This window comes from Salarias fasciatus, chromosome 15 (genome assembly GCF_902148845.1).
Source record: "Salarias fasciatus chromosome 15, fSalaFa1.1, whole genome shotgun sequence".
Taxonomy (NCBI): domain Eukaryota; kingdom Metazoa; phylum Chordata; class Actinopteri; order Blenniiformes; family Blenniidae; genus Salarias; species Salarias fasciatus.
The window spans coordinates 331,069-357,241 of NC_043759.1; the positions used below are offsets into that span (position 1 = coordinate 331,069).

Genomic DNA, 26,173 nt, shown 5'->3' on the forward strand with positions numbered 1-26,173 from the left:
GGCGTCAGCAGCCCGTCCCAGCATGCTTTGCTGCGGCTCCGGGGTCACGTGACCCGGCCGGTAATCCGCCTGAGCGTCTGGGATTAATGGCGTCTGGAGACGCCCGCGGCGCCCGGTAGATGCTGCCGGCCGCCGGCGCCTCCCGGAGGCGACCTCTGACCCCCTGCCCCCTGGCCGGGGGGGCCTCCGCCCGGAGGCGACCTCTGACCCCCTGCCCCCTGGCCGCCGGCGCCCTGTGCTGGGTGCTGCCTCAGGAGGAGGACGGGGAGGCGCTGCAGGAGGAGGAGGAGGAGGAGCAGCGCCTCCTGGAGGACGCCTCCTGCTGCCCGAGCTGCCTGCTGGTAACCATGGCGATGACGCTGTAGCCTTTTGTACAGTCAGACCAGCAGGAGGCGTTCACTGTCCTCTAACCCGGTGTTGTTGTGTTGTTGTGAGGCGTTCACTGTCCTCTGATCCAGTGTTGTTGTGTTGTTGTGTTGTCGTGAGGCGTTCACTGTCCTCTGATCCAGTGTTGTTGTGAGGCGTTCACTGTCCTCTGATCCTGTGTTATTGTGTTGTTGTGTTGTCGTGAGGCGTTCACTGTCCTCTGATCCAGTGTTGTTGTGTTGTTGTGAGGCGTTCACTGTCCTCTGATCCAGTGTTGTTGTGTTGTCGTGAGGCGTTCACTGTCCTCTAACCCGGTGTTGTTGTGTTGTTGTGAGGCGTTCACTGTCCTCTGATCCAGTGTTGTTGTGTTGTTGTGAGGCGTTCACTGTCCTCTGATCCAGTGTTGTTGTGTTGTTGTGAGGCGTTCACTGTCCTCTGATCCAGTGTTGTTGTGTTGTCGTGAGGCGTTCACTGTCCTCTGATCCAGTGTTGTTGTGTTGTTGTGAGGCGTTCACTGTCCTCTGATCCAGTGTTGTTGTGTTGTTGTGAGGCGTTCACTGTCCTCTAACCCGGTGTTGTTGTGTTGTCGTGAGGCGTTCACTGTCCTCTAACCCGGTGTTGTTGTGTTGTCGTGAGGCGTTCACTGTCCTCTAACCCGGTGTTGTTGTGTTGTTGTGAGGCGTTCACTGTCCTCTGACCCAGCTCTTTCCTACAGAACGTGGACGGTGGATCTTCTCTCTACCAAACCTTCCCAGAATGCCGAGTGCCGAACATCGAGGTCCCCCAAAACCCCTATGCCCGGGAGGCGGGGCTTCAGACCCGGTCCAGCTGGGAGGCGGGGCTTCAGCCAGCAAGCCCCTCCCACCTGAGCGTCTGTCAGCGTCTCCGCAAAGTCATTGAGGAGCTGGTCGACACCGAGAGGTCCTACGTCAAGGTGTGTGTGTGCGATGGTTGTGTGTTTGTGTGACGCTGTGTGTTTGTGTAAAATTGTGTGTTGTGTGTCCTCCAGGACCTGCTGCGTCTCCTCCGTCTCTACATGTCTCCGCTGCAGCAGCAGGAGTTTCTCACAGAGGAGGAGGTGAAGAAACGGCGAGGAGGCGTCAGACTGCAGGGCTGTGACTGACTGGTGTGTGTGTGTGTGTGTGTGTGTGTGTGTGTGTGTGCCAGATGGAGGCGCTGTTCGGCCTGCTGCCCCAGATGTTGGACTTTCAGCAGGTCTTCCTGTGGACTCTGGAGCAGACGGTGGCTTCCTGCCCCGGCTTCAGCAGCTGGAGCCGGCCAGAGCAGTTCCAGGTAACACACACACACACACACACGCACACGCGTGACGATGCCGACCTCTGACCTGGTCCCAGACGCTGCTGGTCTCGCTGGGCTCCTCCTTCCTGCGCCACGCCGAAGGCTTCAAGCTGTACGGCGGGTTCTGCTCGTCTCACAGCAGGGTGCAGAAGGTTCTGGAGCGAGGTGAGGCTCCCCGCCGCCGCCGCCGCCACCGCCGCCACCGCCGCCCCGTCAAACATCTCTGTCCCCATGTCCCCGTGTCCCGCAGCCAGGACGGACGGCGCCTTCAAGCGCTTCCTGGACGGCAGGAATCCCACCAATCAGCACTCGAGCTCGCTGGAGTCGTACCTGATCAAACCGGTCCAGAGAGTCCTGAAGTACCCCCTGCTGCTCCGGGAGCTGCTGGTCCTCACAGAGCCGGCAAGCCCCCAGCACACACACCTGGCTGGTAACCCACACACACACACACACACACACACACACACACACCTGGCCAGTAACACACACATTCGATAGGTAACACATACCTTTAACACGGGTGTGTTTGTGTCTGTGTGTATGTGTGTGTGCGTGCGTGCATGTGTGTGTGTGTGTGTGTGTGTGTGTGTGTGTGTGTGTGTGTGTGTGTGTGTGTGTGCGTGCGTGTGTGTGTCCTCAGAGGCCCTGGCCTCCATGCTGAGGGTCGTCAGTCACATCAACGAGACCCAGCAGATCTACGAGGAGTACGGAGCGCTGTTCCATCAGCTGACTGCGGAGCCGGGGGGGCGTGGCCAGCAGGTACACACCAACGACACACACTGTGGACACACAACAAGGACACACACTGTGGACACACACCTTGTAGTGTCGCCCCCTGCAGGTGGGGGACGTCTCCATGGTGGACTTCCTGCTCCAGTCCTCAGCGGTGTGGCTGAACCCGCTGCCGGGTCTGAGGAAGGATCCGGAGCTGACGCTGCTCGGTGTGTGTGTGTGTGTGTGTGTGTGTGTGTGTGTGTGTGTGTGTGTGTGTGCGTGTGTTGACGCCGTCCTGTGTGTCCTCAGTCTTCAGGCGGGCCGTAGTCCTGGTCTATCGAGACGTCGGCAGGCTGAGGAAGAGGATGGTGAGTCTTCCTCACAGCCTGTAGAACCAGGAAGAACCAGGACCTGATCCTCGATGTTCCACAGACCGGTTCTCCGTCAGCTGATCCCGACCCCTTCAGGTTCCGCTGGTTCATTCCGGGTTCGGCTCTCCGGGTTCGACCGGCCTCCATCGCAGGTGAGACCTGGGTCCAGGGCGGAGGGGAGGGGTGGGGGACTGAGGGGTTCTGGACTGTTGGTGTCTTTGGAGGTGCGTTCACTGCCTGTTGTCTCGCGGTGCGTTCACTGCCTGTTGTCTCGCGATGCGTTCACTGCCTGTTGTCTCGTGGTGCGTTCACTGCCTGTTGTCTCGCTGTGTGTTCACTGCCTGTTGTCTCGCGGTGCGTTCACTGCCTGTTGTCTCGTGTTGTGTTCACTGCTTGTTGTCTGGTGGTGCGTTCACTGCCTGTTGTCTCGCTGTGCGTTCACTGCCTCTTGTCTCGTGGTGCGTTCACTGCCTGTTGTCTCGCGGTGCGTTCACTGCCTCTTGGTTCGCGGTGCGTTCACTGCCTGTTGTCTCGCGGTGCGTTCACTGCCTGTTGTCTCGCTGTGTGTTCACCGCCTGTTGTCTCGTGGTGCGTTCACTGCCTCTTGTCTCGCGGTGTGTTCACAGGCTGTTGTCTGGTGGTGTGTTCACAGGCTGTTGTCTCGTGGTGCGTTCACAGGCTGTTGTCTCGTGGTGCGTTCACTGCCTGTTGTCTCGTGGTGCGTTCACAGCCTGTTGTCTCGCGGTGCGTTCACTGCCTGTTGTCTCGCAGTGTGTTCACTGCCTGTTTTCTCGTGGTGCGTTCACAGGCTGTTTTCTTGTGGTGCGTTCACTACCTGTTGTCTCGTGGTGGGTTCACAGGCTGTTGTCTGGTGGTGCGTTCACCGCCTGTTGTCTCGCAGTGCGTTCAGTGCCTGTTGTCTCGTGGTGCGTTCACTGCCTGTTGTCTCGCAGTGTGTTCACCGCCTGTTGTCTCGCGGTGCGTTCACTGCCTGTTGTCTCATGGTGGGTTCACTGCCTGTTGTCTCGTGGTGCGTTCACTGCCTGTTGTCTCGCAGTGTGTTCACCGCCTGTTGTCTCGCGGTGCGTTCACTGCCTGTTGTCTCATGGTGCGTTCACTGCCTGTTGTCTCGTGGTGCGTTCACAGGCTGTTGTCTCGTGGTGTGTTGACAGGCTGTTGCCTCGCAGTGTGTTCACTGCCTGTTGTCTGGTGGTGCGTTCACCGCCTGTTGTCTGGTGGTGTGTTCACCGCTTGTTGTCTCGTGGTGCGTTCACAGGCTGTTGTCTGGTGGTGCGTTCACAGGCTCAGGGGATCCGTGTGTTTGGGAGCTGATCCACAGCAGGTCGGAGGCGGAGGGACGACCGGAGACGGTGTTCCAGCTGTGCAGCAGGTACTCCGTCTCCACAACACGGCTTCACCCGGTCCATCATGTGGTCATCACATGTTCCTCACATTCATCCCGTTGATCACATGTTCCTCACGTATTCCTCACATCTCATCAGGTTTGTGTTCATCATGAACGTTGTTCCGGTGTATCTTCAGTAACTTCAAAAGAGTCAAATTGGGCCTTGATGTTGGGAAAGAAGGAAGAAAAACTAAAAGATCAAAACCACAGATACGAGTTTTAAAAAGCCTTCAAAAGATGTAGGATCCAAATAATACCCAAAATTGGCATGGTGGCACTGTAGTCCCCTCCATGTGATCCGGTTGCCATGGTAACACTGGAGTTCTCTCCGTGCAATGTTATTGCTATGGTAGCACTGTTGTCCCCTCCATTTGATGCTGTTGCCATGGCAGCACTATAGTTTCCTCCATGTAATGTTGTTGCCACGGTAACACTGAAATTTCCTACATGTGATGCGGTTGCCATGGTAGCACTGCAGCCCCCCCTCGATGTGATGCTGTTTCCTTGTTAGCATTGTAATCCCCTCTACGGGATCCAGTTGCCATGGTAACATTATAGTCACCTCTATGTGATGCAGTTGCCATGGTAACACTTTAGTTCCCTCTACGTGATGATGTTGCCATGGTAACACTGTAGTCCACTCCATGTGTTGCGGTTGCCATGGTAACACTGGGGCTCCCTCCATGATTCAGTGGCTTGGAGACGAAGGCGAGCGTCCTGCGAGCGCTGCGTTCCCTCCTCCGGGAGCGAGCGCACCACCCCTCCCTCAGGAGGAGGAGGAGGAGGAGGAGGAGGCAGCAGCGCCTCCTGCAGGCGGAGCACTGCACCGCCTCCCGAGGCCAAGCCTCCTCCGGCTCCTCGTGGACCGGCGGCCTGGAGGCCCAGCTGCAACGGCTCGGCTTCAACGAGGAGGAGGAGGAGGAGGAGGAGGAGGCGCAAAGGAGGAGGAGTCCCAGGGAGGAGGAGGTCTGCTGGAGGAGTCCCAGGGAGGAGGAGGTCTGCTGGAGGAGTCCCAGGGAGGAGGAGGTCTGCTGGAGGAGTCCCAGGGAGGAGGAGGTCTGCTGGAGGAGTCCCAGGGAGGAGGTGTCAGATCTGGGGAGAGACTTCAGCGTCCAGAGTCTGAGCTCCATCTTCAACGAGGAGTGTTTCTACGCCGGTTGAAGCAGGAGCAGCTCCTCATCCTCCTCCTCCTCCTCTTCCTCCTCCTCTTCCTCTTCCTCGTCCTCCTCTTCCTCTTCCTCCTCCTCACTCCTTTTTCTCCTCAAGACGGGATACAATGAGAAGTTCTCTCATCAGGAACATTTTCTCTTCTGGAAACTTTCCAGGTTGTTTTCTTTTTTTCCTTTTGGAGCGGAGAAGACTGGAAACGGCCATTTTTATATTTATATGTTCTTTCACGAACAGCTGGACAATTTTTTTTTTTTTGAAATGTGACTTTTCACCATGTGATGTATTTTAGGAAGATTTTTTTATTAAAGTGTTTTAACACGAGGAAATGGAAAAAGAGAACTCTTCATTCTTCTCTGTGCTGTTGCTCACAATGCCCCGCCCCTCTGTTGATGCCCCGCCCCTCTGGTGATGCCCCGCCCCTCTGGTGATGCCCCGCCCCTCTGGTGATGCCACACACATATCTTCCAATAAAACGCCCCCCTGATGTGAGGCCACGCCCACTTCATTCAATGCCACGCCCCCATGCCATGGGGGTGGGGGGGGACGGGGCTCTCTGGCCTGCTTCTCAGGGGTCAGAGGTCATGATCAGGCTGATCTTTCACCACTCTACACATTCTACCTGTGGACTCGGTCACCTTGTTCTCTGGTGGTGAGTCAGACTGACGGTGATCTGCAGCAGGCCTCTCCTGATGCTCTGGTGTCATTTGACACCTGGATCACCGGCTCCACCCAGTTCACTACCAGCTGTGTTCTCCAGCAGAAGTCCGCGGGACGTCCTTCATGTCTTCATGCAGCAGCAGCGGCTGATTGGCTGCAGCGTCCACGTGAACTAAAAGACGGTCGTATCTTTGCTCTCATCAGTTTCAGTTCAGCTCATCTTTATTCCGGAATCTCAGTCCGATAAAAAGAACCGACAGACAGACAGTGTAAGGAAAAGAAGAAAAAAACAAAACAAAAACAATTACATCGGCATGTTAAAAAGACATGTTTCAAAAATCAGACTGGAAACGTGTGAAAAGCCAAAAGAGTCACAATTCACCACTAATCCGACGCGTCTGATCCTGAAGACGCCGTAAAAACGCCCGTCTTTTAATGAAACACCATAAAAACTGTGCGTTTGAAGAGGCCAGACGGGCGTTTTGTACGGCGCTTTACGGGATGTTAATGAGCTCCGCCCTCTGAAAAACACAGCCAGTAAGTTTGTTTCTGAAGCCAGTCAGCAGAGAGCACAGCCAGGCTAAAACAATGGATCCCAGAGACGGGCCAGCTCTGCAGGAACTCAGAACAGTCGGCGTGGCTGAAGACGTGGGCGGAAGTAAAATCAACAAACTAAACCTTGATCATCACATCTTCAACGTGTATTCAGTACAGCTGTATTTGCTTTTTATTTGTTTGCATTTCTTTGCGTTTTTTTGCTGTTATGTCATAACTACGAGAACGATCTCTTGCTCAAACGTTTATTTTTGAGATGCTCGTCGTCGCACTTTCTCCCATGTCCCCCAGTAATCAGCATGACCGTCTCAGGTGTCGCCCCGCAGCCAGTGGTTTGGCACCACATCTGACCTGTCAACACATCCTGCTCATGAGGTGATGCTACGTATTTTAACCACAGGGTGGCAGTAGTGCTTCAAACAAGCTCAGCTCAGCAAATGTGGACTTTTGAACATGTTCTGTATTCTCTGATTGTTCTCTCTTCACTTGTAGCCGGCGGCCGGCAGGACGCTGACCGCTGCACACAGGCTGAGCGCTCGTGCCTGGGGTGTAACGAAATGCTCGAATCATGAAACGATATGAAATACGAAACAGGACTCTCGATATGAAATAAGGATGAAAGAAAATCCCAACAGCAGGACGTTAAAGCAGAACTATGCAACTGTGGCTCTTGCGCTCCCCCTACTGGCCTCCTGTGAAAGCTCACTGTCGTAAACGTTCCCAGCATTCCGGCACTCCCGTTCTCTTTTTTCTGCTCGTCACACAAAGTTTTTTTCTGTCTTGTCGGTTCGGCCATCCGTGGCGTTGCTCGCGCTGGCGAGGGTTTAATGTTTGTTTTACGCTCTTTTATCCTTTTCCTCCCGTCGGAGCGCCGGAAAGCAGGTTTGTTCTCAGGACAGACCGCGGGGGAGGGGAGGGACCGGCCAATCGCCGCCCAGTCTGGCTTTACCCCCACAGGGATTCTGAAAAACATTTATTGAGGTAAAGAAGTTGCAAAGTTCTGCTTTAAGAAAAAATCTCATTTTCTTTATTTTATTCTTTATGCAGACATACAAAAAATAAAGCTGCATCAATCAGCAGGATCCTGCCGGAACAGGATCCGGCACCTCTGGATCTGGATCCGTCTGTGTTCCGGGACCTATATGGGCGGGTCTGGGACGTCCGTCACAGGGAAAACAAAGAATCATGTTTATTTAATAGAATAATAAATATATTAATTCGCAGAACAAATGTTACTAATTTCACGTTGTTTAGTGCAATTTAAAGAAAAATAACTAAAAAAGAAAAGTCATTTAAAAGAGCCGCAGATCTGCTGACGCTGAATCAAACCCGCCTGACAGGAAATGGTTGCGTCTGAGATAATTCGTGAAGAGAGTAAGGAAACGTGGCCAAGAGACAGTTCATTTACTGTCATTTTAAAAAGAAGGAAGGGAAACGCGATGATGACTCGAAACGAGTCTGAATGACACCAAACAGGGAGGCGGCGGGTCCGGACACGGCCGGGATGTGGCGTGTTTTGGTCGCCCGCCCTCCAGGCGGTCTCCCTGCTCAGGGCTTCATGGGAACCAGTCTGGGACCGCGTGGTTTGAATCTGACTTCTGTCCGACAAACTTCTGCCGGGCCAATCACAGCCCGCGAGAGGCGGAGTTAGCGATGCGTCATATGATCCCTCCCCCAAAACCGTCATGGTGGCGGCCGCAGCACAGCGAGGCTTCACCACGCCTCCGTCTGGAGTTTGGAACGAACTGAATTTGTCTGAAACCACAGCAGGAATCTGCTCTGAAGGCTTTTCTTTAACCTCCGAACCCCGCCGGACGCCAGAGCGCCGCGTCGCGTCCCAGAAGCGCCGGCGTTACGACGGATCACCGGAACGCCGGCGCCACGCTTTAGTGTTCGCTGGAATTTGGGGGTAAAACGCACGTATTCGCCACTCGCCTCACTCGTAGATTTCTACGACAAAAGTGGTAGAAATCCTTCACCGAAGAGTCACGTCCACCAGTTCAGTTCAATTCAGCTTTATTTATAAAGAGACAGTTACAACATGGTGGTTTCAGACACTTTACAGACAAACCCAACAGATCCACATGAGCAGCATCAGGACTGTGGAAAGGAAACACCCCTGCAGGACCAGGCTCAGAGGAGAACCCTGCAGAACCAGGCTCAGAGGAGGAGAACCCTGCAGGACCAGGCTCAGAGGAGAACCCTGCAGAACCAGGCTCAGAGGAGGAGAACCCTGCAGAACCAGGCTCAGAGGAGAACCCTGCAGAACCAGGCTCAGAGGAGGAGAACCCTGCAGAACCAGGCTCAGAGGAGGAGAACCCTGCAGGACCAGGCTCAGAGGAGGAGAACCCTGCAGGACCAGGCTCAGAGGAGAACCCTGCAGGACCAGGCTCAGAGGAGAACCCTGCAGGACCAGGCTCAGAGGAGAACCCTGCAGGACCAGGCTCAGAGGAGGAGAACCCTGCAGGACCAGGGTCAGAGGAGAACCCTGCAGGACCAGGCTCAGAGGAGAACCCTGCAGGACCAGGCTCAGAGGAGAACCCTGCAGGACCAGGCTCAGAGGAGAACCCTGCAGGACCAGGCTCAGAGGAGAACCCTGCAGGACCAGGCTCAGAGGTGGCGTTTTGACCACATGCCATAATCCCACGTTTGGACGACAAAACGACGACAGCGGCGCTGCGTACGTCGGATTGTCGTTGCGTCACCAGGCCGCCGCCAGATTTTAAAGGGACTTAAGGCAAGATTTGTGAAAAGCTACACATGCATTTCCACTTTATTCAATGCTAACGGGTCGTGAAGCATTAAAAACCTAAAATAACAGGCCAATCCGAGTATCTGTCTGCTGCCTTATACAGGCTGTGTGCCAAATAATTTGTTGCTGTTCGGGGTCCGAATTTCCCGCGCAGTCGTGGGGATGTGACGTAAATTGACGCTGTATGCGCGTTGCTGAACAGGAAGAACATGGCCGCCGTGGACACGGACTCAAACACTGCTGGGATCAGGGGGGGCAGTGTTGCCAACTTGGCGACTTTCTCGCTAAATCTGGCGACTTTCCAAAGCCTCTGGGAGACTTTTTTTTGTCAAAAGTAACTAGCGACAAATTTAGCGGCTTTTTCTGGAGCTCTGGAGACGTGACAGGACGTCTCCGCTGTCCTCAGCAGGCAGCGGTGCTGCGTGAGCCCCTCCCCCGTCCCAAAGCTCTCACAGGCGGCCGGTCTCAGCAGCGCCCCCTGCTGCAGGCAGAGCAGAGAGCAGGCACGAGCCGAGCCGCCCCCCCCCCCCCCCTTCATACAATCAGATAACTGCATCCACTCAAAGCCCACAAAAAACACCACGAAGAAAAAAAGGACTTTATCAGCGTTATCTCGCAAGTCAGAAAAAAAAAAAAAGACCGAAGCCGGGCAGGCACCCGAATAAATATTGGATCTGCGTTTGATTGATGGAGGAACTTCAGCTGCATTTGGGAGTGGAAACGGATGCTGACAAAAATCACATAATATGCGCTGTGGTCCTGCAGTAAACCGCGACGTAGTAAAAGCAGGAGCATCCCTGCTGCAGCGCTGTGAAGCCGAACTTTCTGTAAAATGTTTGTGGCGCTCCCGTGTGGCCTCGGCTGGTGGCTGCAGTTCCCCGCAGCGCCTATCGCGGCAGCACCGAGGTACATTTTGTAAAGTTGCCTTAAGTCCCTTTAAATATCAGTAGAAGATTTGTGTGACGATGATCCACTGTAAGCTCCATGCCGCTCCTGCTGCGTTCAGGGACACTTCGTAAAAGTAGCTGCTGATAGACTACTGTGTCTCAGTCAGCTGTTAGCTTAGCTGTTAGCCACCGACGAACTAGCTGGCTTTGAACGGTTCCTCCGTGCTCCAACATCAGTGGACGGGACGCGTCTCAACTCCTGAGGCGGTGGAAAGAAGACAAACGCTGAGCGTCTGGGACAGAACGGGAAAAGTTGTTATTGAGGACAGTTCAGTCCTGAGAGGAAGGATCTGAGCGGCGCGGCGGCGGCTCGGAGAGAACGAGGGAAACGTGGTTCTGGTAGCTTTAGTTTCTGGGTGTAGCGTGGCTGTTTCCTGTTCTGTTGGTGTTTTATCTTCATCTTGTTGTTCAGGGATCATCCTGCTGCTCTCAGGAGTGAAGCTGCAGCTGACAGTCGCAAAAAAACCCAAACAAAAATTGGCCCGAAGCCAAATCAAGTTGCCGCCCCCTGCAACTATAGTAATAATGAGAATAGTAAACAGGGACGGCTGGTATCGATGGGCCAGCAGGGCTGAGCCCTCCCAGCACGAAAAGACAGCTAACACAAAGAAGTTGAGAAAATGATTTTTTAAATAACTTAAAACAGATTGTTAAAGTTTAGATAAAACCAAAGGAAGCAGCAGCTCCAGTCAGTCAGAAGGAAAACAGAGAATCTCTCTAAAGGGCTGGTTTTTTACAGCCCAGCAGAAACTTTCATTTCCTTCTTGTCAGTGACTGACAGGTGTCATGTCCCGCCCCCCGTGGTTACTGAGCATTGTGGGCGAGCTTCAGTTAGCCCACTGCCGCTGACTTTGACCAACAGCAGTGATTTAACGCAGCGGGGCTGCTGCTGGCGCCAGGGTCGGAAGGAGGGAGAAAAGTCCAGCTGTGGCGGCGTCAGCAGGAAGCAGGTGGACTGTTTGCTCTGGATAATTCAATTATTTGGACGGACTGAATGCACTTCATGCTCTCTATCCAGACGGACTTCATCCAAAAGTTACCCGACTTCAGCGACATGGTGCTGAACCTGTTTGCGTCCCAGAAAGGCGTCGATGTGAGCTTCTTCTCAGATCAGGTCGGCCGTGTCGACCTGCTGAAGGACTGAGACGCCTGGTTTCTGCTGAGTGAAGCGTGTCTGGCTACAAGTCACCCAGCAGCTGCAGCAGGCCGGCTGCGGGCATCTGAAGTCGGGTTGGAACACGTCTGTAGTGCGTAAATGTGTGCATGTGAGAGAGAGAGAGAGAGAGAGAGAGAGAGAGAGAGAGAGAGAGAGAGAGAGAGAGAGAGGTGATGTAGAGCACTAACAGTACCTGTACTTGATGTAACTGTATCACAGGTGATGCTGCTTCTGCAGCTCTGTTAACTATTTAATCGGTATTATGCTAGCATGTGTTAGCCCCCCCAACAGATTTCCCCAGCAGCCGCCACTGGTAGTAAATAACTGTCAGAACATTTATACCATGGTTGCTGTTTGAAATTTCGGCTTGTAAGTGCCGCGGCGTGGCACTGGGCCCGTTGTTTCCAGCTCTGTTTTCTGTCAGCGTTCCGGTACCTGTTTCCTGTTCAAGGCCGCTTTAATGCACGGGGTTCCCCGGGCTGAAGCCCAGGGGCCTGCCAAGTTCAGGGGCCTATCAATAAGCTGGAAAAGTCACATTGTTGTGTTATTTGTCAAGTTTTCTGTCAATCATTTTATACTTCCCGTTTGTGGCTGCTGATTGACCCTTCGCTAGCCCCGCCCCCCTGTTCACTGACCGAGTCGACGTCTATCAAGCTTCAGCCCTGGAGTGACCGGTGGAAAATGACCGGAAAAAGAAATCTGAGAGCGGTGCTCACAAGCGAAAAGCGGTTCGCGAGAAGGAACCACGAGAAAAAGAAAGACTGAAGAGCATCCCAAAGCTCACAGGATTCTGTGTGACTAATTTGTGGTGAGAACGTAAATTTAAGAAGTAATGACAACAAAAATCTCCGAACAAAAATCATCTCTGAACATCATGAAGTGACGAGTAAAAATGTGAGGAAAAAGCTGCTGCTGGCCGCCGGACACGCTGGGTTACAACCGTTACAACCCTACTGATGATGTGTTGTTGCAATAGTAATCAGTAGTAATGCAATAGTAATCCTGCTAACAGCGTTAGCTCTCAGCTAACGTGTGTCTGTGCGTGTCTTATCGTCATCGTAGTATCAGATGCATTAAATGGCCAGCTGACAGTGAGGGCAAGGTGCCGCCGGTCCAGAGGAAAAGCCAGGAGCCTCAAACCAGAGGTTTGACCACAGAGAGCAGAAGTTCCTGCCGCTGCAGGATTTTCCTCGCTGCTGCTGCAGCTCTCCGCTGACGTGTTAGCTTAGCTGCGACTTTTATTGGCAGGTGTGGGCAGTGGTATTGTCACTCTTTACACATTTATTCTGCGATATCTAGTTTTAGAAGGTTTTATGGTTGAAACTGACAATGATTTCTAAAAATATGAAAGGAGACGAGCCACTCTGAAAGGTGTATTTTGAACAATGTAAACTGAACTGGTCTGTATGCATACATTTTCGTTGTACCATGTGTACTTTTTGTGGGAGGTGAGGGTGAGTGGGTTGTGTGTTGTGTTTATGTTGTGTTGTCTGTGTATTAAAGTTAATTTAAAAAAACACACACACACACACACAGACTGTGTATTACTGCAATTCTTGAAAAATGAACATATTTCTCCGTTGGTTTCAGGGAATTCATCCAGAACCTGTGAGTGATGCGGTGGTGCGAAAGCTAACAGCAGCTGGTGAGAGCGTCTTCGGTCCACGCTGTACCAGGCATCTGCAGGTAATAATGTCCAACATTTCACCTTTGCTGCAGCTACATGCTCATGCCTCTGTGTAATGACGGCCAGATGTGACGACATTTTCCTAAAGTGGAAGCAAAAATATGTCGGGGCTTCATGTGTCTTGTTTTTTTAGGACCGTTTCCGGACCGGACTTGATGGCGGCTGGACCCAGACTGCGTGGGGAACAACCCCAGCCCCTCGTCGCTCTTGCATTAGATGGCTTGTCTGAAATAGATCTGGTTCCATCTAAATGTGGCGCTGTCCCACCCGGATGCCCCATGTCTGACCTTTGTCCACCTGAAACATCCAGCGATCTCATCCAGCACCACTCGGCTCCTGGGCTCTGGGATTCAGAGGCTCCAGCACAAGCCCTCGCTGCTGAAATGGTGAGAGGGTCAAGCAAGCAAACAGCTGCAATGAAGCGAGGTTTGCAAATGGAATCAGAGATCCTGTGAAGCCACTCCGAATTCAAACGTGTGACCGTACTTCCTGTTGGACCGTCATTTCCCCTGAAGCCCCCCATCTCGGGGCCAGTCCTGGCGGTCGGGTCTACGACCCTCAGAGTCGCCGCCATTCGGACTTGTCGAGGTGAAGAGCACCTCGAAAGCTGATGCTTCACAGGTTGGACACCTTAACGGGGGAAATGGCGACGCCCTGAGGCCGTCGCACCGCCGCTGCCGGCAGGTTCAGGGACGGCTGGGAGTTACCGGCCTTGACTGGTGTGACTTTGTAACAGATAGTCAGACCAACTTTTGTGTCGAAAGAATCTGGCGAGATGATGACTTCATACTCGGAATGAAGGAAAAGTTGGACCTTTTGTACGTCAACACGAGCATGAATGTGTTCCTGCAGTCGCACTGAGCCGTGAACTGACTGCAGCGGCTGTAAACACACACTGCGCTGCTGTAACACCGTTTTTGTTTTGATATTTGTTCACCGGTTGGTTCTTAGTTTAGCATAATGATCTCACATTGTAAACACCTGTGAGTGCACACGTGGCTCATTTGGTATTTCATTCATGAAATTGTGGAGAACATGACCTCGGCCTGTGTTGCACTGTGTGTGTGTTTAGATCCAATGACTGGACTTCCTGTTGAGAAAATACCTTCAGCCTCAGGTGAATTAAAGGTGTGCTCGCTGCAGTGTGTATGATTATGCTTTTTATGTGGCAGCGTGGCTGAATTCAGATCCTGTCCTCACAAAGGAACGGACACAAAAGAAGCATTTTTATATAAATCAAACTCTATTTGAACATCAGTTTTCAGAGTAAAATGGAGCAAGAAGCGCTAAACATGAGAGGAGTCATGACTCGGGCCCTCTCTACCCAGAGTCACCCGCCCGGGATCTGTACAGTTCAGTGTGTCTCAGCAGGGCTCCAGTTCAAAACGCGTCACTGCCAGTTTTCAAAGGATCCATCAACTACAAGGCAGAATTATTTACAAATCTGTACAGCTGACGCCTACAAGTTGGCAGGAAAACCACAGGAATGAATGTATAGAGTATTTCATGCGTGTTGTGAAAGTGTTTCAGAAACCACGAGCTCGGAAATTACCCATCACCCATCAGTCATACCAGATCTGGCTGACGGTGCCGTCACAGCGAGCGGTACAGGCGCGTCCCACATGTGGGCGGCTGTTATTCTGCCAGTTACTCTCTCGGCCACTGTCCTGAGACGGCCGTCGCCGGAGTCTTCTCGGTGTCTCCGGTAAGCTGGGCTGCACGCCGGCGCCAGACAGGAGCTCGTCAGCGACCGAGCCTGAGGCTGCATCACTCCATGGCCTGGCTGGAGCAAGCGAAGGATGCCACAAAGCTTTGGTATCCGTTTGTCAGAGATGCTGCCAGTGTACAGCTTAGAGAAGAATGACACAGACCCGTGGGGGGGGGGGGGGGGGGGGGGGTGACTCCAGCAAGGGCCTCGAGGTTGTCCTGTTTCTGTAAGGACAGAACTTCTCTGACTGCCAGGTGAGTGAAGACGCTGCAGCCACAGCAGTCTCCGTCCAGTCCAGGATCACACGGACGTCGGGACAGAGCTCCTTGAACTTTTCCGGCATGACCGACCTTATTGTGTCCCTGCTCGACCAGAGTGGCGTTTTCCCCAGAATGCAGTCATGAGCAGGTGGCGGTCGCTCGGCTGCCTGAGGCGACACTGAAACATGGCAGCTATCAGCTGCTCCTTCCTGCCAGCGGCTGCTCTCCTGGAGACATGAAGAACTCACGGATGAGCGTCCTGCTGCATGACGGGCTGCGTCCGCTGTCGTCCACTGTCGTCCGCTGTCGTCCACTGTCGTCCGCTGTCGTCCACTGTCGTCCACTGTCGTCCGCTGTCGTCCACTGTCGTCCGCTGTCGTCCGCCGCGTCCTCACCCATCCCCTCTGCTTTGGTCCAGCGGATCAGCCGCGGAGCAGATGGTGCAGTGTGTTCCCACAAGATCTTGAACACGTTCTGATGGAAACTTGGTGTAGAACTTGATCTGGGCGTCAGAAACACAACAGCGGCTGAAGGCGGCAGGGAGACACTCCAGCGTGGCTTCCAGGTCTCTGATGTGGTCTGCCACCTCTGTGGCGATTCGGAAGAAAGAGTCGCTCTGGTCTTCAATTTATTACAGTAATTTACCCTGTTGACACACACACACACACACTCTCACACACACACACACACACACACACACACACACACACACACACACACACACACACACACACACACGGCACTGAGTATTTTCAGAGGGACCAAAAGTGTTTTCAGAGAGCTGAGCAAAAGAAAAGGACTTGAATAAAACATCCTGCCCCCCCCCCCCCCCCCCCCCCCCCCCCACATCCATCCACAGATACGAATTATTGGAACCAATCAAAGGACTTTAAAATGATTAGATTATATTCTGAATATGACTTTGTTGTTTTCAAACAGGTGTGGTTCAGTCTGAAGTAGTCGCAGTACCTGGCCAGTAGGTGGCGCTGCGCTCGTTAGCGTGTTTCTAGAAGCCTGCTGCTCACAGAGAGCCATCAGCTGCAGCCACACAAACGCTAGTTATCATATTTTGTCGCTGTTGTTTCAGGAAAAATAAAACTGTGTTACACCAACGATTGACTCCATCGGTTTTTAAAAGTGTAACACACACACACACACACGCTCAGTCTCGTATTTCTATCCTCGTGGGGACCGTCCATTGACTCCCATTCATGTCTAGCCCCTAACCCTGACCCTTACCCTGACCCTAACCCACACCACAATAAAGCCGAACCCTAAAGAAATGTTTTTGCACTTTTACTTTTTTCAGTAACAACAACATGGTCAAGAAAACACTGTTTCTCCTACTGAGGACCGGAAAAAGGTCCCACAAGGCACGGCGCTCCACGTTTTGCTATCCTTGTGGGGACATTTGGCCCCAACAAGGATAGAAATACGAGAACACACACACACACACACACACACACACACACACACATATATAAAATAACAATGGAATGTGTTTGTAATCCGTTGTTTACAGCAGATGGAGTGTCTCTCCTGCAGGAGGCGGGTCCAGTCAGGGTCCAGTTTATCCTCCTCCGCTGCAGTTTCTCTGTTTTCTCTCCACTTCCTGGACAGACGGCTCCACAGACGGCCGTGTGGAGCAGCGGCCGACACGACTCCTGGCAGGATGCAGAGTGAATCATTCCAGCTGCAGAGACCTGGAACAGCATCAGTTTTCAGGCGGCTAACACTTCGCTCCTGGACGTAGCCGCCTGCCGGCTGCAGACTGCTGCTCCCCTCGGTAACACATCCGGCCCCTCCCCTATGGAATGAAATTCCTATCAAAATTCAAGAGCATTTTAAATTGATTTGAGAGCAGCATTCATCGATTTCATTCTCGGATTTCATGATATTGTCTCTCAGAACTCTGCTCTCGCGCTCAAACTGTGTCCTCGCGCTCGGTCACGACGCTGCTCGCGCAGACTTCCTGCGCTCAAACTCAAACTCCTCCTCTTGCTCTCACGGAACTTGTGCTCACGGATCTCTGCTCTGCTCTCGGATTTTTCATGTATCAACGCTGTCAGCCAATAGGAAGCCGGCTCGCTCTGACCAATCAGATTATCCCTGTTTGCATACGGGTGCGTTCGCTGTTTCTGAGGAGCGTCGCGTACGGGCGGACGCTCTTTCAACAGGCTTTATCCACTTCCTCCCTCCGGGGCTGTAATAAATGTTATTTCTTTTATTTTTTTCACCACTGTTGGAATAAAATATCATTCAATACATACAGCAGCGTCCAAGCTTCTCGTTACAACGACTGTAATAGCCGCATCGAACACTGCTCTTTGAGGTGTGCTGGTGAAGAAAACAATGCCACCATCCTGAAGCTAGCCGGGCAGCAGATGGCGCTAAAATGGAGCGGCAAAGTGAAAACGCACCTCAGGCAAGTTATTTTTAAATTCATTTTAACGAAAACTATAGAATATTTATTCAATATTTGATTTCATAGATGGTTTCTTGTGTACAAACAATACGATTTGCATTCGCAAACAGGTGGAAAAATACTGCTTTGGAGTACACTAAAATCAATGACGGTTCACCCTTCATTGCAATTGAATGTTATTTTACTGAAAAAAATTCCTAATTCCTATCGCATTACGACTTAGAAAACACTTGCTGAAATGTAAAAGTTTTTCACTCAACTTGCCAGGTTGTCATCTTTCTTTTTATGTCTTTTTTGTGGACATCAGCAATGGCGTTGCACTGAAACCTATGGGCTATATGCACAGCTCCATTACTTCCTGAAGTTCAGACAGCACCTTTATTTCCTGTGTTTCATGATAGGATGAACTGATTAATCCAGGTGTGTCTGACCTCAGTAAATGGCCAGACACACCTGGATTAATAACTTCATCCTATCATGAAGGTTACCATTTGAACTATGATACAGAAGGACGTCCACATCAAGATCCATTACCAGTAGAGTATTTAAATTATTATGTTGGACATGCGGCTTGTGTTATCTGTGTTATGTTTTAACACAAAGCCCGCATCTTGCATTTACAGAGAGAGACCTTTCAGGAGGCTGCAAGGCATTTCATGTGTCTGTTGAGCAGCCATCTGCAAGATGACCAACAAACTACAAGACAGCCACAGACACCACAACACCACCGCACGGAGTCACAACCGCACTCAAGGATACACCAAGAAATGACCAGGTTAGAAATATCATGTTAATAGTTTCATTGTTTCTTCTCTGTTCTTTTTTTGTCTGGAAAAACCTAAATAGGTTTCACACTGTAGCTTGTAATTAATATGGCTTCATGTGAATCCACAGATCATTCCCTGGCTTTTTTTCTACAAGGGGGAGAAAAAGATTTAGATCTCCCTCTGGGGTGGTCACCACTCTTGGAAAGAGTGTGACCCTACAGTTCTATCTCGTCAATAAAAGCACAGACAGGACTCCCACACCCAGCAATGATTTAGCACTCCTCCTGGCTGGAATGGGGAGAAGAACCATAACATTACCAGAGTCTGCTGACCACATGGAGGTAAATTAAGTCAACTTATTAACAAGCTTGTTTTTATTCCTTACCAACTCTGGATTAAGTTTTACCTCTATAATACAATGTGGTGTATTGTGTTTTATACAGATTTCAAGACTCCTGATCTCCAACTTTCCAAAACTTGAGTCTATTTCCGGGGGATGGCTTCTTTATAAAGCCCTAGGTATTGTGGACTAGAAAAAAAGGGTTAAGTATTCAATCATTTAACCATGTTTTTAGTCTTCATTTATTTCTTTATTGCATTTTTCAGGTGGATCAGGACAACGAAAATTATCCGTAATTCCCCCAGAAGCGGAGGGATACAATGGCCTCTACCTAAAAAACATGACTGGAGGAGGAAAGAACTTAATATATATTCTTCCTCTCCAGGAAGAATTAAGCATTTCCCCTCTGCCACATGATGCTGTAGAATTTGAAAAGATGCCGAAGGCAGCATGTAGGACGTGTGGGGCAATTATGCCTTTACAGGTTTTGTCCACACATGTACAATCATGTGGAGAGGAGAATTCATCAGCAACTGGCTTTGATATTGATGCATGGGTAAACTGGTTCTCATCATTTTTGATTGTTGTCATTATTTAAAACAGTGAATGTGAGTGTAACCTCATATCTTTTCTAGTCTCCTTCTCCCGATGTGACGGTTGAGGAATCGGGGCCAAGTGCATCACAAGGGACACCAAAATTGGTAATTCAAAAGAAGTTTCGTTTAATATATAACTGTCCTGCAACCACTAGAATAATCGCTGAGTCAGGTAGCCCCATCATTGTGGTGCTTTTAGACCTTACAGCAGCTTTTGACATGGTGGATCACACGATCCTGCTGGCTCAGCCTGAACACCATGTCGGCATTAAAGGCACAGCCCTGAAGTTCTTTTGGTCCTACTTGGACAGTAAGAGCTTCTCTGCTCTTGGCCGTCTTGCCTCCAACATCTGGCCCTCAGTCAGAAATATTGCTGTGATCTTTAACATTGCCCTGAAATTTAAACAGCAGGTTGGAGAAACTTTTTCCCCCTGAGAACCCTAGCTAAGACCAAGGCCTATCTCCCACAGTGTGATCTAGAAAGAGCAATCCATGATTTCATAACCTCATATCTGGATTATTGTAATGTTGGAGCCCAGGACTTCTGCCCCGCTGAACCCACCCGGTTCTATTATTCTATGCTTGGTATAAAGAACGCCAAAACGACTGACTTCAGATTATTACCATTTATTAAAGTATAGCCAGATGTAATGCTCAGCTGGACCTTACAGGGAAAGGTACAAAGTATTTCGCCCCGAAAGGATCCTGATTGTTGATGAAACAGAGTTTTTATTCCATGTTCTTCTGGGCGGGGCCCCGACAGAGAGGCTGGACTTTGTTCCCAATTGGACAATTTGGTGTTGATGTCAGCTGCCAACCAGGAGCTGACATCCTGATCCGGTATGTTTTGGAACACTAGTGAGTGTGTGTTGGTTTCTCCGGAACGTGTGGGTATGTTTACACCTTAGCAGAGCATCTTATAACCTTGGTGTTCTTCTCTCAGGAAAGGCCTAATATACAGTTAATACAATTATTCCATAGTAGTAGTGCTAATTAAAGTATATCCCTAACAGTAACTAATTATACACCAGCATTAACAGATCCCAGCTTTGGCGCCTGCAATTGGTCCAAAATTCAGCTGCCAGACACCTGCACAAAAAAGCGTGAGCATGTCACCCTGGTCCTCGCTGCGCTCCACTGGCTCCCAATCCGTTGCCATATTGATTTCAAACTCCTACTGACTGTTTAAAAATCTATTCATGGTCTGGCCCCCTCTTACCTTTCAGATCTCTTACATCACAACATCTCCTCTAGAGATCTCCTCTATGATTAGCTGGCCAACTCGTGCTGGTGGTGTCTAGGTTCAGGTTAAAACCAGGGGGGACACAGCCTTTGGCAGCCGCCAGACTCTGGAATTCTCTTCCCTTGCACATCCGTGCAGCCAAGGCATTCTCCAGTCTGACCCGAGGTCCCATCTTTTTTCACTTGCCTTTCATTAGGTTCTTATGTTACTTGTGTTTATTGTATGTACGGCACATAATTTTGTGAAGCACTTTAGTGTGGTTCAGCTGTCTGTAAATGTGCTATATAAGTAAAATTGACTCAACTTGACTTGACGTCTGTAAGTGGTCTTTCTGTGTTATTCCTTTTTTAGGTTGCCTGTCCATTGTGTGAAATAGAGTTTCGAGAAGACATCCTTGCAGTTCATGCCAGTTCATGTGGAGACAGGTGAAGACAGATAAATATAATTTATAATAAATGCCATGCTCAGGTAAATATTGGATGAAGAACTTGTTAGATATTAGTATATGGCCTCTGACAGATGACTTACATAAACACTGTTCTCACTTGTTATCTTACTGCCATTTGAATGTGAATAAATAGCACATTCCTCTGTTTCAACTTATAGCTCTACCATCAGCAACAACAGCATAAATTATAGTCTTTTTATGTTTATTGTGTTTTTATTAGAATTTGTACAATAAATAATGAAAATATTATGGTAATTTTAAAGTCGTCTCCTATCATGCTTTATTTGACAGTCTGGAAGAAGAAGCCTCCAAGGCGGGAGACATGGATATATCTACTGGAGGAGAAATCAAAAAGTATATCTTGGGTTTACAAATAGATTTTTAGAATTTTAGAATTTCCATTTCAAATCAATCATCACAAGTGCTTCATAGTATCAGAAAAAAAGCATAGCTTCTATATATATTAAGGTCTCGTGTCTTAGTTGTTATACAAATTATTGAACTTGTATTGTCAAAACTGCATTTAAGATACTGTATCCATTTTTGAATGGTCCTGAAATATTTTTGAGAAGTTACTTTCACATGCACTGATTTATTCATAACCATTCTTCCATTTCTAACCATTTCCATAATAATAGATTAATTATTGGCATCAATTATATTAAAATATCAAATGATTTTCGAAAAAAATATGTCATGTGAGTTTTAGTTTCATACATTGTTCTTAGACATATGCATTTTGAATCAAAGATGTGACTCATAACTAATAACTATTGTGCTTTCCTTCTACTTGTCTAGTCTGGATGACATTATCCAGGCAATCCAGGACGCAGTTCTCACTGATGATGGAAAAACCTTTGACCTCACAGTGTCAAGGCAGAGCCTGGTAGAGAGAGGACTACTGCAGTGGCAACGACAGAAACAATCCTCACCACTATATCAGCTTAAAGTTACCTTTGTGGGTGAAGCTGGTGTGGACGCAGGAGCTCTCAGAAAAGAATCTCTGACAGGTAGGTGTAGGATAAATGACATGAGTCATGTCACCAGAATATATTGAAATACTTTAAAGTTAAATAGTTTAAATAGTTAAATAGCTTTATAATATTGTTATGTTAGATGTTTAATCAGAAAATGTAATGTCATGCATATATTTTAGGGATGATCGAGGGTGTAGAGACCAGATTTTTTGAGCTGGGCACACATGGGAGAAGACCCAAGTATTCACTGTCTGATTTCGACAAAGGCTATTTCAGGTGTGTGCCATGTACCACAAACACAAAACAATCATATGTGTCATATTAAACAGTTTCCACATCAGCAGTAAATGATTAACATTGTCATTCATTTTGCGTCACGACACTGGTCTCTGCACATCCAAATTTTCACTCTCTTTTCTTTTTGTTTTTGCTTCTGAAGGAAATATCCAACTGCTTAATGGTCCTCTAACATTAACAGTTCAACATTTTAGTTTTTTGTGGCAGTGATAGTGTACATTGGGATTTTAGGGCTTTTCTAAAAAAACAGCTGAGCACTGACAGTAAACCAAAACACTGACCTAAAAGCATAAAGATCCATAGAGCTGGGCCCTGCATATCACTGCAACAACAAAAAGTGATTTTTTTTTTTTTTTTTTTATTATGCACATGAAAATGTAATGTGTATAAATAGGATAAAATTGTGCTTTTTTACTGTTTCCAGGACTGTAGGGCAGATAGTTGCCGCCAGCTTGGCCCAAGGAGGACCAGCTCCAAATTTTCTGATGGAGCGGTGCTATCATGTGTTGTGCACTGGATCGCTGGACACAGAAAACCTGACCAGAAGCGATGTGGGAAACGAGTATGCTGATCTGCTGTCAAGAGTAAGAACATAAACACCTTTCAGCAAAACTACTGACTTGAGAGCTGTAGACTTGTGACACTTGAATTTAGTCAAACATCCTATAACTCCCATATCATTTTAATTTGTAATATAATTGAATGTGTACATTGATGGCACACAAGGTGTTGTCTATTTTCACTCTAGGTGGAGGGAGCCACTGAGATGACTATTACAGATCTCACCCAGGATATTCTGAGCTGTGGATACACAGGACACATCCGCTGTGAGAAAAAGGATGAGATCATTCGGTATGTTGGAGGTTCTTCTGTATTATGAACTGTTTCAGAACTAAAAGTGTAGATTTATGTTTGCAAAAACTGTAAGTCTAACCCATACGATCAACAACTACACACTTTGTCTCTTTTTTGATTAACTTAATTGTTTGAATGCTCCTTTGGATCCTAAGCCTCTCGGGTTTAAAATGGTGTGGTAGCACACATACGGTATGCATACACAGCCAAGAAAACAAAGAAAAAGACAGAAGTAGATGGTAAGAGATGGATGGAATGATAGATATTAAGTGAATTTTAGCAATGATACGGACACGAAATTACTGAATGCTGCGCAAAGTTTGGTTGTTTTTATTTTTAATTATTAAATTGTCCACACATTCCAAAAGTTTCAAGTGTTTTGTGATTGATCTTAATTACAAAATACTTTTATTTTGATTTGTTTTAATTTATATGCAATATGTTGTTTGTGTGTGCATGTGATTTGTTTCAAAAACAGAGCTGTAGTTCTCCATGGCAACCTGAGGCTACCCCCAATGCTGCTACAGATAAGGGAGGGCCTATCACTCTGTGGCTTGTCAGATTTCATGGCCAAGTACCCTGATGTTTGCAAGCCTTTGCTTGTGCCTGGGATAGAGATGAAAGTAAGTCCACCATAGACACAATTTAAGATTAAATATTTTTCTTGTACCATGAAGGTTCTATTAGAATTCCAGTTGAAATGGTATTCTTGTTGTGTTTGAGTTAGTCTTAAATCCAATAGTGCGAAGTGCTTATTGTGTGTGTTGGAAAGATCAAAGTTATTACACATGAAAATGTAATGGTACTTGCTAAAACAATGAGCTATATGCACACCTCAGTTACTTCCTGAAGATCAGACAGCACCTTTATTTCCTGTGTTTCATGATAAGATGAACTGATTAATCCTATCATGAAACACAGGAAATAAAGGTGCTGTCTGATCTTCAGGAAGTAATTGGGGTGTGCATATAGCTCATTAATAGGAGAGTTAAGCCTGATGCACACTGGATGCAGTCCGGCTGTGTTCCATCTACGGAACTGGATCACTGCAGCACTGTATTCACACCGCCTGCAGCGTCTCTGCAGTCCGCTGGAGGTTGCCACATCTGTCGCTCTCCCCGTAAACAATATGAAACCCATGTAACTCAGTAGAAAGCAGCCCAAACCGCCATCTCGGCTGAAAATGCTCGTTAAAACCGTATTTGTATGGTAACAAACACGTCATGAACACAATCATTTCATCAACCCGTCCGACGTGTTCAAAATAACGCTTGATTTGGCACAAAGCCGCCCAATCTGGCAACACAGAGCTGCTCCAGTCACAGAGCTGTTTGTCACTTTAGGAAAGTCAAATGACACCAAAATGGCACCAAAGTACAAAACTGTTCATTCTTCTATTGCGTATAATGACTACATCACACATTCTGACTGCATTCGACCAGAAGAAGTAAAAAAAAATCGAAAAAAAACACGACAGATTTTATTTTGAAATCAAATATTTTGGAACACATATCAGATCTTATTGCAAAACATTTTTTTCAACTAATAATCACCAGATTACTTCTGATATACGGTGTGACTTGTGTCATGGAATGTTTTGTTTGCAAAACCACTATAAACAGACTGAATTGTGCTAACGGACCATCTCCCTTTACCTTAAGGCTGATGCAGACTTCATTTTATCCATTTGCAAAGCGGACTTCAGCGAGACTGGCTCCAACAAGAGACAGGTGGAGCAGACAATAATGAACCACCTGCAGGACTTCCTACAGGAACTAGAGCAAGGTATAATAATTTACTGCTCTATCACCGAGTTCTAAGTTTATAAACCGGAGCTAGCCGATGTGTCACAAGTGTGGGTACAAAAAACAAAACAACTCAGGTGCTCGACTTTCAGTATCAAACAAGATTTATTAAACAACAAAAAAAATCACCAGAAATTTTTGAAAAAAATATACAAACTAAAAACCAGTAACTAAACAAATACCACCAACAAAGTATCAAATAAAATAAAGCACCAAATACACTTACTTTGAACAGGTGCAGGGGGAGAAAACACAAGGAAAAGGCAAGGAACAGGCAGGCAGACATGAGGTTGCAAGGAACATGCTGACAAGACGAAGACAAAGGAAGACACAGACTAGATGTACACAGGGTAATTGGGCACAGGTGGAAGCAATAAGGGCGGGGACAGACAATCGGATGGAACAGAAACAGGGAAGGCAGGGTTTTCAAAATAAAACAGGACAAGACAGGACAAAACACACAGATTGTGACATGATGCTTTGACTTTCATTGATACAGAAACAGTCATTTTAACCAATATTCTTTTTAACTGTTTTTTTTTTTTTATTCAAAGAAATATTGTGGTACGCTTTTCAAATCAAAAACAATATGAAAATCTTACACTGTCTCACAATTCTTTCTTTTTTAGATGACGCAGATCCCTGAGATGCACCACCCTGTGTGTCCATCATTGTCTCCACATGGGTAACAGGCCAAGGCCATGTTCCGGTCCTGCAGGCAGAGAAGAGACATTTTAAAGTGAATATTAAGTTCAACCATGACTGCCAGCAAGAACATGGTGCACACAGCATATGCTATCCTTTGGTGGCAGCGTGCACGAGCACCATCACCTTGCCTGTACAACATATGGCAGCCTATGACAACTTTAAAGTTGTCCTTTTGGAGGCATTCTTGCAGGGGCAAGAATTCTTAAGAGTGTAACAGATTTGTGCATACGTACATGCTGTCAGTCATTTTACAGTGACTGTCAGTGAATCCCAGAGCAGAAAACACTTTTCCTTTTAATTGTTAAGTCTAACTGTTATCTATTACAGCTGATTATCAAAAAATGGCAACTAAGTTTTTTGGAAGAGTAAAAATACATTTCAGTCATTTTAGATTTCTGTGCTTCTGTTTGGTTTGTTCGATTGAAGAACTCTGCACAGGAGATGGTGCAATTCCATGAGATAAACTGTGATCAGAAAATTAATGCCAAATATTATTGTTCCAATGAAACACTCCACAGGGCAACTTCTTTTGTGCCAAGCTAGAAGAGACAAAGGTCCATTTTTTCGGTTTTGCAGATCATTGTTAACTTGTTGTGATGTTTTAATCACAGTTTAATTAAATTACGTTCACTTTGACTCTTTATGCCTCTGAATGTATATGTCAC

The 26,173-nt window shown here is 48.2% G+C and overlaps 1 protein-coding gene across 1 annotated transcript in view; it reads left to right on the top strand.

The window, feature by feature from the left end:
• The first annotated feature begins 119 nt into the window (after window positions 1-119).
• Window positions 120-26,173, top strand: part of LOC115402245 (T-lymphoma invasion and metastasis-inducing protein 2-like) — a 45,913-nt gene continuing 19,859 nt past the window's right edge. Inside the window, exons 1-12 of the mRNA XM_030110759.1 lie at window positions 120-242; window positions 1,082-1,300; window positions 1,376-1,444; window positions 1,534-1,659; window positions 1,722-1,830; window positions 1,916-2,095; window positions 2,306-2,424; window positions 2,507-2,606; window positions 2,689-2,723; window positions 2,782-2,902; window positions 4,053-4,140; window positions 4,848-4,927. Of these exons, the coding sequence (XP_029966619.1) occupies window positions 120-242; window positions 1,082-1,300; window positions 1,376-1,444; window positions 1,534-1,659; window positions 1,722-1,830; window positions 1,916-2,095; window positions 2,306-2,424; window positions 2,507-2,606; window positions 2,689-2,723; window positions 2,782-2,902; window positions 4,053-4,140; window positions 4,848-4,927 (1,369 nt within the window). The remainder of the gene's footprint in view (window positions 243-1,081; window positions 1,301-1,375; window positions 1,445-1,533; window positions 1,660-1,721; window positions 1,831-1,915; window positions 2,096-2,305; window positions 2,425-2,506; window positions 2,607-2,688; window positions 2,724-2,781; window positions 2,903-4,052; window positions 4,141-4,847; window positions 4,928-26,173) is intronic.